At 42.7% G+C, this 15,972-nt stretch overlaps 2 protein-coding genes across 4 annotated transcripts in view; both read right to left on the bottom strand.

The window, feature by feature from the left end:
* Positions 1 to 13,749, bottom strand: part of LOC131561144 (dual specificity protein phosphatase 13-like) — a 28,060-nt gene extending 14,311 nt beyond the window's left edge. The window contains exons 1-2 of one of the 3 annotated variants that reach the window (XM_058810300.1): positions 13,597 to 13,749; positions 3,001 to 3,029 (exon numbers count right to left, since the gene is read on the bottom strand). The gene's annotated coding sequence lies outside the window, so the exon portion shown is untranslated. Of the gene's footprint in view, positions 1 to 3,000; positions 3,030 to 3,765; positions 3,890 to 13,596 lie in introns of those variants that run through there. The other 2 variants (XM_058810301.1, XM_058810299.1) reach the window with 2 other exon arrangements.
* Positions 11,127 to 13,828, bottom strand: DUSP13A (dual specificity phosphatase 13A). Its single transcript, XM_058810298.1, has 3 exons — positions 13,597 to 13,828; positions 13,095 to 13,312; positions 11,127 to 12,346 (listed from the first exon to the last, which is right to left on the bottom strand). The coding sequence occupies exons 1-3, from the start codon at positions 13,755 to 13,757 to the stop codon at positions 12,102 to 12,104; spliced, it is 624 nt and encodes a 207-aa protein (XP_058666281.1). The 5' UTR covers positions 13,758 to 13,828; the 3' UTR covers positions 11,127 to 12,101.
* Positions 13,829 to 15,972: the final 2,144 nt, after the last annotated feature.

Here is a 15,972-nt window from a genome sequence, read left to right as displayed (position 1 = left end):
TTCTGACAGATAAAAGAAAGCTGTGGAAAACTCACAAAGATTATTGTTCACCTGGAGCTCGTGAACTGGTAGAAGTTAATTGTGCAAGGCAGCACTGTGTAGGCCTGGTGGGCCCTGGCCCTGGTCCTGGTCCTGGCCCTGCCATGCTGCTGCTCCCCGCATGGCCTGGCCTGGCCTGGCCTCACCGGCCTGGCCCTCCCTCACTGAGACATGGAGGACGTTCAGCAGTGCCCTTGCAGTTTGTCTGGTGAGGGGACAAAGCTCATGGGGTCATGGCAGCTGTGCTGCCCTGTGGCAGTGGCCTCCCCAGAGGCTCATCCAGCACCAGCTTGCTCCTTGTCCACCCAGCCTATTCCTCATCCACCCAGCCTTCCTCCTCATCCACCCAGCCTTCCTCCTCATCCATCCAGCCTTCCTCCTCATCCATCCAGCCTCCCTCCTCACCCATCCAGCCTGCTCCTCAGCTATCCATTCACCTTTTTTTCTCACCCAGCCTTCATTCCTCCTTTACTTTTTTTCCCCCACAACCTTCATCTCTCCTTGGAATGATGGAGGCAAGGGGCTTGTTGGGGGCATAAGGTAAATTAGGAACTTTTGTGCTAGGACCAGTTCTTCTATTCAGTCTGTAATAATTAAAAGTATCAAGAGGTTTAAGAAATAACTAATCTGTTGAAAGCCAAAAGCTGGAGGATACACAGATGTCCTGTTTCTTATGCTGGCTTTCTCTAGACTCTGATCTGGCCTGATGGAACCAGTCCTTCAGGCCCACCCTGAATTGGCTCTTCCCACTTGTCTTATGAATGCTGTGTCTACACTACTCATTACTAAATACTGAATTCTATAAAATGCGCACCAAACATCCAGAATCTGCCTCCCAGGCTGGCAATACATTTGTCATTATGAACCAAGGTTCATTTCACAGTGAAAACATGGAGGAGAATGACAAGGCAGCAAGAGTGAAGAAGCAAAAGCAAAATGCTTACAGCAACTTTCAACTGCTGAGATGATGATGATGGAAAAGGAACTGATAATACAGGTGCCCATCACCTGGGCAGGAACACCCTTGTCCCATGCTAAAACAGATCCTAATGCCTTCACACCTTTCCAGATTCTGATCCTATTTGGATTTTTAATATATTCTCTCTTGTGTTGCTTCTTTTCATAAAATTACTTTGGTCTCAGCTTGATTCTGCGATTAGCAGCTTCATTTTGTGAGGAAAACAAATGATGGAAGGTCTGCAGCTGCTGGCAACACCACAAGAACACTGCCAGAATCCAGGAGCCTTCTTTTGCCCTTTGGCTGCCCACCTCTGAGTTATGGGGTCCCACCTGTTATTTAAAGGTAAATTAAGCCTTCCTTGAAATTAATAGTTTAAACTGAGCACAAAATTACTTTGAATTTAGCTCATGCATGACATCCTACAACCTGGGTCCTTTTGCCAGGCTTTCAGCGACTGATCATCTAGGTCAAAACAGCTCCAGGGCATGCTTAATCCTGCTCTGGATGGGAGGTGAGAAAGACTTTAGAGATGGAGGTGTTAGGAGATATGTGTGTATGGAGAAAACAACACTCTCTAGACACCTGCTCCCCTTCAGTGCTTGAAAGGAAAATTCTCCCCTTTCAGCACTAAAGCATTGACTGCAAGTGTCAATTTGCTATCTTTTATAGAGAAAATAATACTGAGAAACTATTTACCTCAGGTAGTTTATCCACAAAGTAAGGGCTGTCCAGGAATTTGAAATCACTGGGTAGAAGGGATTTCCTATTTCTATTCTAATGGGTTAAGGGATTTTCAATTCTATTCTACCAGGTAAAAACTCTGAGTTTTTAATTTTTGTTCTGTTGAGCAAGGTGTATATGCCTGAGAAGGAACAAACACATGTACATGTCAGCTCCAAAGGGAGGGACCCCCTGCACAGGTGACATCATCTCACTCATGGTGCTGGATCAGGTCTTGAGAGGCTACACTGACCTCTGCTCTTCTCCTGCAACTTTTCACTATTGCCACAAGTAAGGGCTGAGATTGGATGGGTCAGTCTTAACCCAAAAATCTAATCTGTTCTGAAAAGCAGGGGCCCATAGCTATGTGAGCTTAATTGGGCCCTTCTCTCTATTTCTGAGACTGTCAGGCACAGGAAGGTGGCTGCTGACTGTTGGAACAGAAAAATGTGTCACAGAGCTGAGGTGCTTTTCTTATCCTGACTTAGTCTGTCCCACCTCCTTCTTCCATAAAGATGTCTGTTATGCCTGTCCCATTTTCTGCCTTTCTAGGGTCAGAAGCAATAGTGATTACCAAGCAACTTCATCCCATCCCTCTATTAGATTAACCACTCCCTTGATGGATCACAGACTGGGTGATGACAGGCAAAATCTCTGCCATTAAAAACTCAAACTCTCTCTGCTCTCAGAGGTGCTGGTATGGGGATGGAGCTCCCTTGCACACAGGCAGCCTTGCCTTATGCCTGGTTACATCCCCTGCAGGCAGGATGGTGCATCTTGGCTTTACAGCTGCTCTGTGTGGCTGCACATGCTTTCACAGCAGGATCTATCAGCACCACCACGCCCCTTGCAGGGATCGGAAAGAGTGCTGCCTTTTTCACAGGAATGAGCCTGCTGTCCCCAGAGAACATAGAGGCAAAATCCTGGCCAAAGAGGGAACCATGAGAACAGAGCTAAGGTTATGACTTTGTAAATGTTTATCTTCAGTCTGTATTTGATGTCTGGATAATAAGGTGACCAGTCTCTTACAGATATGTAAGGCAGGTTAAATAACAGAGGGCACACAGTGGGTCTTTTGAGCTGCAGCACAGAGCATGTGCAGGGCCTAACCATTCCCACTTGCCACCTCTGTGGCCAATGGATGCTTTCATGCAGTGTCTCTTCCTAAGCCCTTCAGAGATGAGCTGTAAGTATGGTTGATACAGCTGTGGGGTTTTTTCTAAAAAATGGCTTTCTTTTTGTACTGTTTGCATTTTTTCATGCTGCATTGGTTCACTCACCGTTTTCTTCAGTTTGGTAAAGAAATTGTCTGTGAAAACAAGAATGGAAAGAAATAAAATTATTAATGACAGATTTTTAATATACACAGGGAAGAGATGTTTTAAAGTGAGTCTATCAGGTTATGCATCTAAGTATTATTTCTGCCCTTGAAAATCTTTCACTTACAGTGCTTAATTGGTCTGTGCAAATCCATTGCTTAAAGGTAATTGGACATTTTTATAGAAATATCAGAAACAAAAACACTCCAGGCTGTTGTTCTAACCATTAAAAAAAAAAAAAAAAAAAAAAAGAATTATGGAAAGAATATGTTTCAGGGCATCATCCAGCCTCTCTTGAAACTGTGCAAATTCACTTGGTGAAAACAACAGCAGACACAATGAAATGAGTTGTATATGAAGAACTGAGATCTCAAATGTGATATTATGCAGAAAGTAGAGTCAGTACTAAATAAGTAACAGCTCTATGTGTTACCAAGGGTGCACTTTGATTTTGATGAATGTTAAAAGAACCTTTAGCCTTGAAAATAAAGAGGATAATTTCTCTCTAGGCAATGGCTGCTCGTGAAAGCCATAAAATAAGAGCACTGGAGCCCTAACTTTATAGTGCTTTTTAAATGATTTTCAAATGGTCCAGCTGCTTTGTGCCACAATAGCACAAGGCAGAGATATTTACGCCGGCAATAACAAGCATGCATCAGCCTGCCCGGGCTGCTCTCCGCAGGCAGCCTGCAGGAGGTGAAACACACGTGGAAAGGTGGTACTTGCCAATGTGGATTGATCACAATCACACCATGGTCAGAGCAATCCTGGGAAGCTGCTTTTTCCACCCAACAACTGGATTGTTTTCCTTGTCTGTGTGTGGCTGTGGAGCACAGGATCTGTGCGGCCGGCAGCGCTGGCTCTATTTTGACACTTGAGAGCCTGCCAGCAGTGCATGCCTCTTAGGCCATACTGTCCTTGGCACACGTCTCCTTCTGGAAACAGGAGGGCAGACTCACCCCCGGGTTACACTGCTGGCTTGGGGTGGGAGTGTCCACAAGGGCTGGTGTGGCCCCAGCTTTGGTGTTCTGATGCAGCACTGCATTACCTTCTCCAGAAATGCATGCATGTGGCAAGAGAACTCTGGTGGCAATTCTGCTGAGATGCTGAATTGCCACCAGCAACTTTCCCCAGGTATTTTACCTCTGCATATTTAGGACTTCAGAGTAAAACTACAGTTTATTTTCCAAACAAATGCTCTAAGATGAGAATTACCCTGGGGTGGTCTATCTTAGCATGCCAATTTGGGTAGTCATTTCAACAGTTCAAAAAAGTTTCAATTTTTTCTTTACAGTCCCCTCTCCTTGGCAAGACATTGACATAAGACAGGGTACTGAGAGAAATCTGCCTTCTGAGCCAGCAGAATAGGCTTTAAAGAGCAGTTCATTTATGAAATATTCCATTAAAATTAAATAACTTGTCTCTTTCCATGTTCACTAGTGCTAAAGGCACAGCAATGTTCAAGTAATAAGAATTTTGGTGGGAATGGGAAATTTTGAGCATGTGAGAAATGTCTAATTTATGGCTGAAAATTTTTTGTATTTGCAATAATTCTCAGGTCCATAAAGCTGGGACAGAGCTGGGCAGAGGGCATGGCAGAAAGAAGTTACCTCTGGAGAGTCCTCAGCCATTGAGCATCTATTGTCACCAGTGTAGAAAACTGTCTCCCATCTGGGTGACTTGTGCGGGTTGGGTAATATTTTCCCCTTTTCATCTGCTGATCCAAATCAGCAAAACAGGTTAGCATCTTTTTGTGTCCAGGGATATACTTAAGAGCTTTAATTTTAAACAGGGGCCTATTTTCTCTTGGAGTTGAGTTTTGAGCGTTTTAATGAGCAGAATGGACAGCAAATAAGGAATGTATCCCAAAGGAGTACCTAGCACATTTGCTGCCCTCATTTGACAAACAGATTGAGGAATGAAATGAGCATGCAAAATTCAGAAACATTCTATACCCTAAACAGAGAGGAAAAATAGATTTGATGTTAAAGCTTTAGGTAATGTTCCTTTCATCTTTATCTCATACTCAGATTGTTTGTCTGACATTTCTCTTTGTTGCTTTGTGTTCTTTTAATTTCATGAGTTTAGAGTTTATGTAGGTGCATACTGTATCTGAGTTCAGTATGTAAACCCTGCAACTTGATGGAATTGCACATGACTGGGTAACTCTTTGGATAGCATTGCCTAGAGGAAAGTGGCAGAATAGCATAAGGTAAGCCAGCATAAAGGAAGCAGATCTGCTTTTTCTAAGAATACAGCAAATAAAAATTTTTCCTTTCAGAACACAAAGGAATACACATAGTGCTGTTCCAGGCTGCACAGAACAGTGCTATGGTCACAGATTGCCTAAGTTTGTACTTTTGCCTCACTCGCATCTCATCTCATCTCAGAGATCCAATTTACAGCAGCTGAGATAAAGTAGCCTCCAGGGTATTACATACAGCCCTTTCATAAATCAAGAACTGCTTTTTGTTACTAGAGATCTGAGTCCAGAAACAGAAGAAAACACATGGCATTAGGCTTTGTAAATGGCCAACTGGCATGTCTCTGCAATAGCTCTTTGCAGCTTTTGGCTATTTCTCAAATGAGAAAATAACTATTTTTAGTTATTTTTGTTGTGCACTCTGACAAATCAATACAGAAAAAACTGAAAAAAAAATTTGTGATTTCTGACTGAGAGCTCAAAACTGTCTTCCCTTTTATAATTGCTTTTCTTCTTTCTCTCCTGTGACAGATGATACATTCTGATGGTTACTAGTCTCTATGTGTGATCCTTGCCACTGGTGTGGATATGGTTTTGTTGGTCACTCCTAATCTCTCTGGATCCTGCTGTTTTCCCACATGCCAATGAAGACAATGTCTGTAAGTGGATAATTAGGCTTACCTGAGTGGTTGAGTGACATTTAGTTAATGCTGCTAAAGTAATTTGTGATTGCTTAATGCGAGTGCTGTGTAAGAGCAGCAGTTTACCTTTGGGATGGGGATTCGCCATTTGCCCTTGTTAATGCACACAGAATGTACAGAAATGTGCAACAAGGTCAAAGTCGACTGTGTCCACTATGAAAGCTCATGATAACAAGTAGCTCAGATTATCTTGTTGCCTTGTAATGCATTCCTGTCTGTAGAGCCCAGTGTCCACCACACTCTGAGACATTTTTTCCCCTTTGAGAAATGTAAGAAAAAGTAAAGTAGTAGAAGAATGATACAAGGTTGCAATTTCTGTATATACTCATATCTGGAAATGCAGAATTCCAAGTTATTTCACTTTTGAAAAGAAGTAAGTTTAACAAGTTTTACTGACTTCAGTTGGCCAAAATCTCATTGAGGACTGCTAGTCCAAACAACCTACACAAATTCACCTCAGGAGGTAGCTCTATAACTGGACTTGAAATATGTATGTTGAACACACTAAGGTTTTAGCATAGCTTCTAACTGTACAATGTTTCTTTGCTGAAGTGATATTAGCTTTGCTGATCCTGTTAAACTCCAGTTAATAAACCTACCTGCTTAAGATCAGCATAAAGTTTGACTTCTGCAGGATATTTTACGTATTGTGCCCTCAGCTGCTTATACAGCACTTCAGAAAACATTGTACCTTTAAACCCAAAGGGTCTTGGCCTTGGCCTTGGCCTTGTATATCAGCAATGGCTGATAGCCAGACAAATATTTAATAATCAGTTTGTTGACAACTTCAAAGTCCTCCAGGATGAAAGTCATCATGTTAAGTCAGCCATCCTTACTTTATTTTATGATATATTTAACTTGTTTAAAGATGCTGAACATCAGATTTCTGATAAAGGCATATGGAGAAATATTTCTTATAAAATACAGCATTAATTCTAGATTGATCTTTGATTTCCAAGTAGCTGCTCAGAAACTGCACATAAATGGTTCCACAGAAACAAGACGTGACAGTGTATGGTACTGCTCTGGGTTATTTTAGCTCTGGCACAAGTCCTGATGCTGGCATGGGTTTGCTCAGTAACAGAAACATCCATTGTTTATTAACTTCACTGAGTACTGGGTTGGGCCCTAAATGCACATACTCTCTCCATTCCTATCTCATGAAGAGCCCATGAAACCTCATTCTCAGGTGTTGTTCCTATTTGTTTTATTGATGTTGGCACAATGAAGAAAATTCCATCTGTAGTACTCGATCACCTTCCAGTTTCACTGTTTGGAGTCTGTAACTTGTATTTAAGCTGATATTAGTGATCAGCTGTTCCATTAACAAAGAAACCTGTTTACATTTTTATTTCTGTTAGCTGAATGTTCTCAAAGTTCATCTTTTCCTTACTACACATACACACTGTTGTTATCTACATATTTTGTCATTATATTCTCAACCACTTCTTTCCCCCTACAAGACAGAATGTGATTGAAAGAAACATTCGAGCATAGTTTGGAACATGTATATTCACAGGCATTTAAAGGAGGTCTTGAGACTGCACATAAAAGGCTGTCTAAAATCAAATGTTGCTGTTAAGAGAACACCATTTCAGTGATGTTTGTCTTAAATCTTTGCCTGTAGTACCTGTCAGGCTCAATTCTACAAATCCCTATTTCTGCACATGGTTCTAAGAAGTAATAGAGTTAATTTCCAAGTGTAGTTACAAGGTTTAACCGGAAAGGCAAGGGTCGGTTTCGCACTCTCCTGGCCAAGGCAGGAGTTCAGCAAAGCGCTGCCCATGGTTGTGGCTTCTGCCCGAGCACAGCCAGGCTCCGGCCAGGGCCCCGAGCTGCTGGCTGTCCCCAGCCGCAGGGCACAGGGCCACCTGCCGGCTGCCACGCTCCAGCCAGGCACATCGGGAAGCAGGCAGCCATCTGTAAAACCAAGTTTTGTAAATGCAGATTATTCCCCCCGTGTCACCTAGCTCATTTTTTGGCTTTGCTTTTTCATGGCTAAAAGAATGGCCACTTTAGCTGTAATCAGTGGGCAATCAGCAGGGTTTTTAGAATCCACTGTTTCTCTCCTGTAGGAATTATTGTAATTTCTAGATATTTCAACAAGTTTGCAACCTGATGATGGTGAAAAAACCCTTGTTTTGGCATAACACTGGGCACTAGGCCTGTTGAGTGCAGATGACTGCATGCTTTCTCTATCCTCAGAGTGAAACACACATCTGCACAGTTTTCAGAAATAGTGAAGTCTGCTGGCATTCAGAATATCCACAGATTTGTCAAAATTTCAACTGCAAATCAAGCTGTCATATAAACAGCCAAAAATCAGAATACTTTTTAATGTGGAAATTTCCATTCTAGTTAAAATTACACCAAAAAAGGTAAAAACCAATTGTTCAATTTTAAGGCTGCTTAGGACCATGAGCCTGTCTTGTGCTTTGTATGGTAAATGCTGTAGCATTTATAAAATCCATATGTTGCACAATTATAAATTAATACAAAGCAATAAAAAGAGTCAAATTCTCTTTTAAATTGTTTTTCTGTGCAGTAGGTTCTTTCTTTAATGGATAGTCCTTTTGCTTTCTTCTGTGCTAATCTTGTCTATTTTAAGGCAATGAAGTTTACCAATGCTAATTATATAAAGTTGGACAGCATATGTTAATGAGCACTGTATTCCCCAGCCCTTCAGAACAGCTCAGCCTCAAATAACACTTACATATTGCCTATGTAGAGATTAGGCCACTCTTCACCCACGTGATTTAATTCCACCTTGCAGCTGTCCAAAATATCTGGCAGTTCCTGGGCAGAGGGAGTGCCAGGCTCAGACACTCCTGGGCTGACAGGGTCTGTCTTCAGGTGCTGACCCCTTTGGAGGCCTCATGCAGAGTCAGGCAGAGCAGGGAGGGCCTGCTGGCAGCCGCTGCTGTGGAATGCACAGGGAAGGTTTTGCTGAAGCAGGCTCTTCCTGCAGCTTGATGTTCCCAAGCAGGTGGCTGACTCTAAATACAGCTCGTGCCTTGACGCCTCCCTGGATTAGCTCAGCACTACGTCCCTGATGCAATGGGGAACAGCCAGAAAAATGAACCTTCTGCTTTAAGTGAATCTTATGCAAAAAAATGCTACTCCCATCCTCACATAAGCTATGGTGCTGTTCCTGCCAGCACAGAGCTTTCCCTGTGAAAGAAATGTCAGTGCAACCGAGACGCAGTCCCAAGTGCCTCATGTGACCCAGTTCTAATAATAAGCTACCAGGAAAGAGGGGACAGCACAGCTTGAGGGCGAGTTCAAAATAAACACCATGAGAACACTGGTCCTGGGCCTTACCCAAGGTTCACCAAGCCCTCTGTCTTGTGCTTGACTCTGGCTGAAAGTGAATGTAAGAACACACAAGCATGAATTATATTTGTGTATATAATAATAATAACACTCTCCCAGCTTCCAGCTGCAGTTTATAAGCTTGCTGATCTGGATGGAGTTTCTAAGTATTTGGTAACCCTGAATGGATTTCTGTCCCTCAAAGATTTCCACTTCAATGTCTATAGGCTTTTACTCTCTGCAGCACCCTGTGGCAAGTGTTACACAGCTCATGAAAACCCCTCCCTTTCTTTCAGACCTGATTTCTAATGACTTCATCTGATGCCCTCGGTTCTTGTACTGGAAAATAAAAGGAAGAGATGTTTTCACTGGAACTCTACATGGGTCCCTTCAGGTGACACTGGTTTTGTGATTGCTGTAAACAGATTTAAGTCTGCCAGAGCTGTAGTGGGGACAGTTCCTCTCACTTGCACCTTCTCCCAGGTTGTGTAGACCCTCTTGACAAATGTGTATTTTCTGAATGAAGTGCCACTGGGGAGGCAGTATTTTTCCTTCATTTTGGTTCCTTAATATAACTTGCCAAACTAACGTTCAAAATACAAGTTTTTATGCTGATAGTGGAAAGCAGTGAAGTACTAATGTCATGTCACATCATGATGTGAATTATGGATAGTGTAATTGACAGGTGAGGAGGTCCCTTTTCCTCTTAGCACATTGCAGCAGACAATGCTTTCTGTTTTAAGAAGTTACAGGAACTATTCTTCTGCTTTTGCTTATGTTGACTGGAAGTTTTCCCCCTGCACAAATGTGCACTCAAAGTAAATCTGTATATAAAGACACAATAGAGGCAGGCAGGAAATATAAGCAACACTGACTCCACAGATTAAAAGCACTTCTGTGATTTGACAATGCCCTTGAAAAAAGTTTCTACCTAATTCAATCCTTCCACTGAGGTAAGTCATGCTTACAAGATCACTACCATGCCATTGGTGGCATGGATGCCCAACTGGCTCAGCTTCACTCTGTTGTTCCCTTCCCTGCCCCTGGTGAAACAATACTCTCCCAGGATCAGCAGTATCTTCAAGAGCAGGTACTAATTTACAACAGGAGCAGCTTTCACAGCTGTGGCTTTGTAGGACAGATGCTCAGAGGCATGCAAAACATTATCCTGATGGGAGGATTCCATTAATCTTGCTCACATATGTCTAATGTTGCCCAGCCTAAAGCCATTAAGATGCATTATTTCACTCACATGAATTTCAGATTTTTCAATGCTGTGTCTTCAAAAGGTTTCCAGACTAAAACCTACTGTAATGTGAATGAAGTATAAATTATAATGAAATATTAACTCATATAAATACCTATTAATTTTTATGGTGAACTTCAAAGCAAACAAAGCTCCTCCTCCACTGCTTTGCTGCTTTGTGAGGTATAAAGATTGTCCTAGTACTGTTAGGTTTTAAAATGTGATTTCCTATTTGATCTTTCACTGATCAGTGGAGCTCTTTTGCAACATTTAGGAAAATCTCAACAGTCAAACTGATGTCTGAAAGGATCTTAAATGTGCTTATTTTGCAAAGCACTTGTGTACAGTGAAATAGGGAGGGATTTCTACATTCCCCTAAATGCTAGGCAGAATCAGCATTCATGTTATAACCTCTGAAAGAATGAATAAGGAAATGTGGTCTGGAAAGGAAGAGGTTCAGCTCCCAAGTCACCATTATATTAGTCTTCTAATAACCTTGCAAGTCTCTTACAGCAGAGAATAAAATTATCAGAACTGATGCTTCAAATGCAAACAAGCAAGCAGGAATGTATTTACTTAATCTGTCAGGAAATCTTTTAAGGTCAACTAATCAATAAATCCAACCAGCAGCAAAGGGCAAAACCAAATTTGATCATCACTTCATGGTTCACCACAAGGTAACAAGCTAATTTTAAGGCAGAGTGGTAGCATGAATTTCAAATGCTGTTGCTGTATTAAAAATCACATTGGTTTAAGTACTGATTAACTGGTGACAGGAAAACTGACATCCTCAAAACATCTTAAAACTAATTTGTATCAATTAGGCCAAGCCACTGATGTAAGCTAAATGTCTACCTGATATTAAACCACAGGTGATCCAAAGCCACTGACACAGAACTGATTTGGGATAATTTGGAGTGCAAGACAACTGAGGAGTCCAACTTACAAAATGCTTTGAAGACATGACATAGTCTTTTTAACATCCTCAATATACTACATGATATACATTATCTTTTTGAAAACATATTTAACAAGAAAAGACTCGTGGGGTTTGCTGACCTAGGCTGCAGAAGTATCACAAACATTTATTCTGATGGTGTGAGTCTTGTGGCTGACACACCATAATATTTAGCAGACCAGAAATAGAGGAACGTTTCTGTAGGAGTGCCTGGGCTCTTAATAAACTGTCCTTGTCACATCATCAGGCCTGAAACTGAAACACTATTTTTTTCTCAGGAGAACATGCATGTGAGAATTGTAACCAAACTGAGAAAGATTATTATGTTACACTCCCAAATAAAGGGGACTCAAACATCCTTTACAGCTAGATGCAAATATTGAACTTGCCCCTGGCACAAGCAGAAACCAGGGACAAACTTGGTCTGTCTTAACCACTCCAGCGGATTCATCCAGTAGCACCTCTCAAGGCACAGCAGTTCCACCCTGTGCAGTGGTAATGGTGCTGCTGCTGGCTGTGCTGGTTTTGGAGGAACTGAGCTATCAGAATTAATCCATTTATTGTTCTCTTGGCCAATTATGTCTATGCATAATTGTCTTCATTTTTGTAATGTGCACAGCTGTTCTGAAGGGTGAAACTCAGTCAAGTGAATGTAGATGGGGTTGCCTGTTCAGCAGTCCCTCCTTTGTTCCAGTCCTTCCTCTGCCGTAGCTGAGCATCCAGGTTTTGCAGGTGCTTCAGAAAACCACGGTTGGGTGAAATCCATCGATGCTCCTTCACTGTCTTGATGGCTTCAACTAACGGGAGGTGGTGATTTATCATGAGATATGCTAGGACTAGAGAAGCTGATCTGCTTACTCCAACTGCACAGTGTACCAATATTTTGGCTAGTAAAAAAAAAAAATGCAACCATCAAGAGAAGCAATACAGTGGATGAAGTTTAATTTAAATGTTTTTCTCTTCTGATAAATCACGTGAACTGCTAATTAGTTAAGTCTAATTTGCCATTGTTACAGTCACTTGTATGAGAAATGCCATGAGACCCCAAACTGATTTCAGAAATACTGGTAAATCAAAGAAAACTCTCTCAGAGTAATGAAGCTGTTCTGTTTGGACCATGAGGAAAAGAAGACCCATTAGTTTCAGCAGGCTGGCTTATGCAAGGAAGAATACTAAAATCTGCTTCTTGGAGGCCCAGCCTTGCAGGCTCTGTTCACACAAGAGACTCATCTGCAACCTAGGAACCTCTTTATACAGGTGATTGCAGAAATCAGGACATTAGTCTTTTTATTCATTTGTTCTTGCAATAAGACAGTCTCAAAAGAGGGTGTCCATTTCCAATGCATGTTTTTGCTTCTCCACTTTCGAATGAGCTTTACCTTCCAAATTATTCTCTCTCTCCCTCCCAGGCTCTCTCCTGCACAGTTCATCTGTTTTGTCACATCAGCTCTTTGGGATCTAGTCAGAGCTATATCCACATACACAGCACTGCCTTCTCCTGCCACCCACCGTACAGGTGACCAGCACCTGGTAGGACACCATGCAGTGACTTGTCCACCACTGAGCTTTGTGGAGCTGACCTGTTACATGAGGCTGCTGACATGCATCAAAATGTGACCAACAATCATTCCATACCTCCTGGTGTGTTCAAGGCATTGTGGATAAATTGTGCAGCAGAGAAAAAGAACTGGCTGATATCAAAGCTTGGCAGGTCATGGGCTGGTACACCATAATAATCAATGGTTGCTCCATAAAAGTCCTGGCCTCCGTGGCTGTATGATGTGCCATGGGCAGCATTTAAAACATGGGTCACACCCATCTTCCACAAAACAAATCTATTGTTTGCTGTTACTCTAAGGAAAAGACAAAGACAAATCAAGATGGGTGCAGTGATATTCACAGAGCAGAAGCACTGAGATTGCATCTCCCAAACCACTGCTGGAGGACCAGCCTATGCATCGATTCTAAGGGCTAATGGAGAAGGGAATACCAGCTCAGTCATAATTTTATCTCGGAAATCGTGCTGTCTGCAGCGTAAACGACAGCAATTAACAAAACTATGAACTGTCTAAAGCCGCACCCATGAGGCACACTAACAGAAGGTATGGCAGAGGTATGTCCATAAAGCTGTACTTACAGGTCCCCTAAGAAGAGATTAGGCCATACTTCATCAACGTGATTGCAAGAGGGCCGCCCAGTGTTCAGGAGCTGCTCTATTTCCTTGAGGGAGGGGACATCCTCCGGGCATGTCCCAGCGCCTTCAGGGTCCGGGCTGTCCGGCGCCCCTGCGCCAGCCATGCTGAGATCCGGGGCGAGACGCCGCTCCCTCCCGCCGGCCGGAGCAAGGGCACAGGGCGGCACAGGGGCGCTGCCAGCCCCGCTCGGTGCCGGGGGCGCTGCGAGACGGGCTGGGGCAGGTGCGGGCAGCCAGGCATGCCTGTCCCAGGGCTGGCCGCTCGCCTCTGCCCTGCCCCGACCGCCACAGCCGCTGCAAACACATGCGGGTACCAAACTGGGCATTGCTGGGTCCAGCCTGCCTCTCTGGGCTCGTCTCCAGAGCCGCACTGTTCTACCACGCAGCAGCCTTGCCCGTGTGGCACAGCCCCTGCCCCCAGGACACGCACTAACCCTGTGTGACTGTCCCCAGCCGTGTCTCCACACAGCCACCGAGATCTGGGCATTCATCACTAGCAATTAAAACCTGATACAGGAAAAATAGCAACCTGTCCCAGTAACAATTGTCCGTCATTTAGTCAGAGGTGAAAGGGTCAGAAATACACCAATAGGTATTTCACCAGGAGGTTAAATACCAAGTGGATGATGATGATGATGCCACTGATAATCAAGGGAAATTTATTTCTTGAAGCTACTGTTTTTTCACAAAGTGAAATTATCTGACATAACTGTACTTAATTTTAATATTTTCTATTGCAGTCCTTCACTGGCTTAATACAGTACACCTGCCACACATTGCATGATACCTCCCTCTTCTGTTGATAAGAGAACAAAAGCCAGGAGTGTAATGGTTATCAGGTGAAACTTGTAAGCCACTGAGTTAGTTTATATAGGAAAGTCTGGTGAGCCATAAATTGCAGACCCAGTCTATATGGAATTGTAGTATTAGTGCGTCTTTTCAAGTACAGCAGTGCCTATGCTTCTGCAGGATGACTCCTAGCAGGGGCTGCAAAATTGTTAGTGGAGCTACAAGGTAGAACAAAAAAAATGGTGATGCTTTTCCTCTGTAAGCCTGGCAGTCCAGGAGAGAAGGTGACCCAAGAGGAGAAGCTTATTGCTAAGAGTTTCCCCTGTAGAAAAAAAGGTCATGAATAGGAGGAATTCGTGGTCAGGTCTGAGCCACCTTCATTTCAATTCAATTTAGTTTACTTTGCTCAGGTTTCTGGGTGGAGACTCAAGGTGAGGCTTTACTATCAGTTTTTTATAAATGTAACCCCAGCCCATTTGTTGCTAATCAAGTTCTGTGAAAAAGACGAAACTCATGGCTAGGTCTAGCCCTTTTCAGCTGTAAAACTTTTATTGGCCTCTCCACCAACTGCAATGACTAAGAATTCACCAGTTGCAATGACTAAGAACTCAAAGTTCATCTGTGCTATGAAAGGTGACAGAAAAGCAGAAACTCCAGAAAAGTAATCCCCAAGTCTTTTGTGCCTCGAACATTTGTATGCATAGCATCCATCTATTTCAAAACTTTGCCATTCTATATCTAACATCTTCTAAACATTTAACAGTCTGCAAATGTGGCTTTGGTAAAGTCACTGAACTTTTTTAGCCAGGAGTTGCCTTTGAAACAGACAGGAGGCAGAGACCTGGCTTTCAGATGGATTTGCCTCTACATCTGTGCTTCTTTTCTGGCCCTTTCAACATCTGCTAAGAAAGGATGTAGAAAGCAAGACTGATATATGGCCACACTGAAGGGAGGCAAATTTAGCACTCTGTGCAGGAAATACTTTTTGAGATTCCAATCATTTGGTGGTTCATCTGGCTGTTTGAATGCTGGGCAACTCTAAACCAAACATTTGTGTGCAATTATATATGAACAGTAAACAGCTGCTATTTTAGCTGAAATTAATGCATGCCTAATCTTGGAACATGCAACAGACATCATTGTAACCAGACTGTGCCTTTGTGATTGCTTAGAAGGTAGCACTTGGTACAATAATCTAAATCAAGCAGTCCCTGGCTAATAATGTATTAGGTGGCAGCAGTGTAAATTGCCATGGGGTGCTCTAGTAGCACATGGCATTGCCAGGAAATTGTGCAGCAGTTGGAAACAGGAAATTCATGGTGGCTCTTCTATTTCTTCCCTTGGAAATACTCATACCAGTTCTAACTGATGCCATGCCATCTCTCTACTGAAAAAAAGAGGCAAAACCAGACACCTTTCACATACCCTAAAAGAAAGCAGTTTTTATAGTGAAAATGTTACAGCATGACAGTTCAGTTAGGATTTTATAGATTCAGTATCTCCAGCTGCAAAAGGGTTTTTCTCATTTCA

This window comes from Ammospiza caudacuta, chromosome 9 (assembly GCF_027887145.1).
Source record: "Ammospiza caudacuta isolate bAmmCau1 chromosome 9, bAmmCau1.pri, whole genome shotgun sequence".
NCBI lineage: Eukaryota > Metazoa > Chordata > Aves > Passeriformes > Passerellidae > Ammospiza > Ammospiza caudacuta.
The sequence above is the reverse complement of the archived record's forward strand: the minus strand, read 5'-3'. Positions and strand labels throughout refer to the sequence as shown.

Coding starts and splice junctions, on each gene's coding strand:
- DUSP13A (XM_058810298.1), bottom strand. CDS start 13,757: ATGGCTGGCGCAGGGGCGCCGGACAGCCCGGACCCTGAAGGCGCTGGG. Junction 13,313..13,596: donor AATCTCTTCTTAGGGGACCT/GTAAGTACAGCT, acceptor TCTTTTCCTTAG/AGTAACAGCAAACAATAGAT. Junction 12,347..13,094: donor TGCCTTGAACACACCAGGAG/GTATGGAATGAT, acceptor TTTTTTTACTAG/CCAAAATATTGGTACACTGT.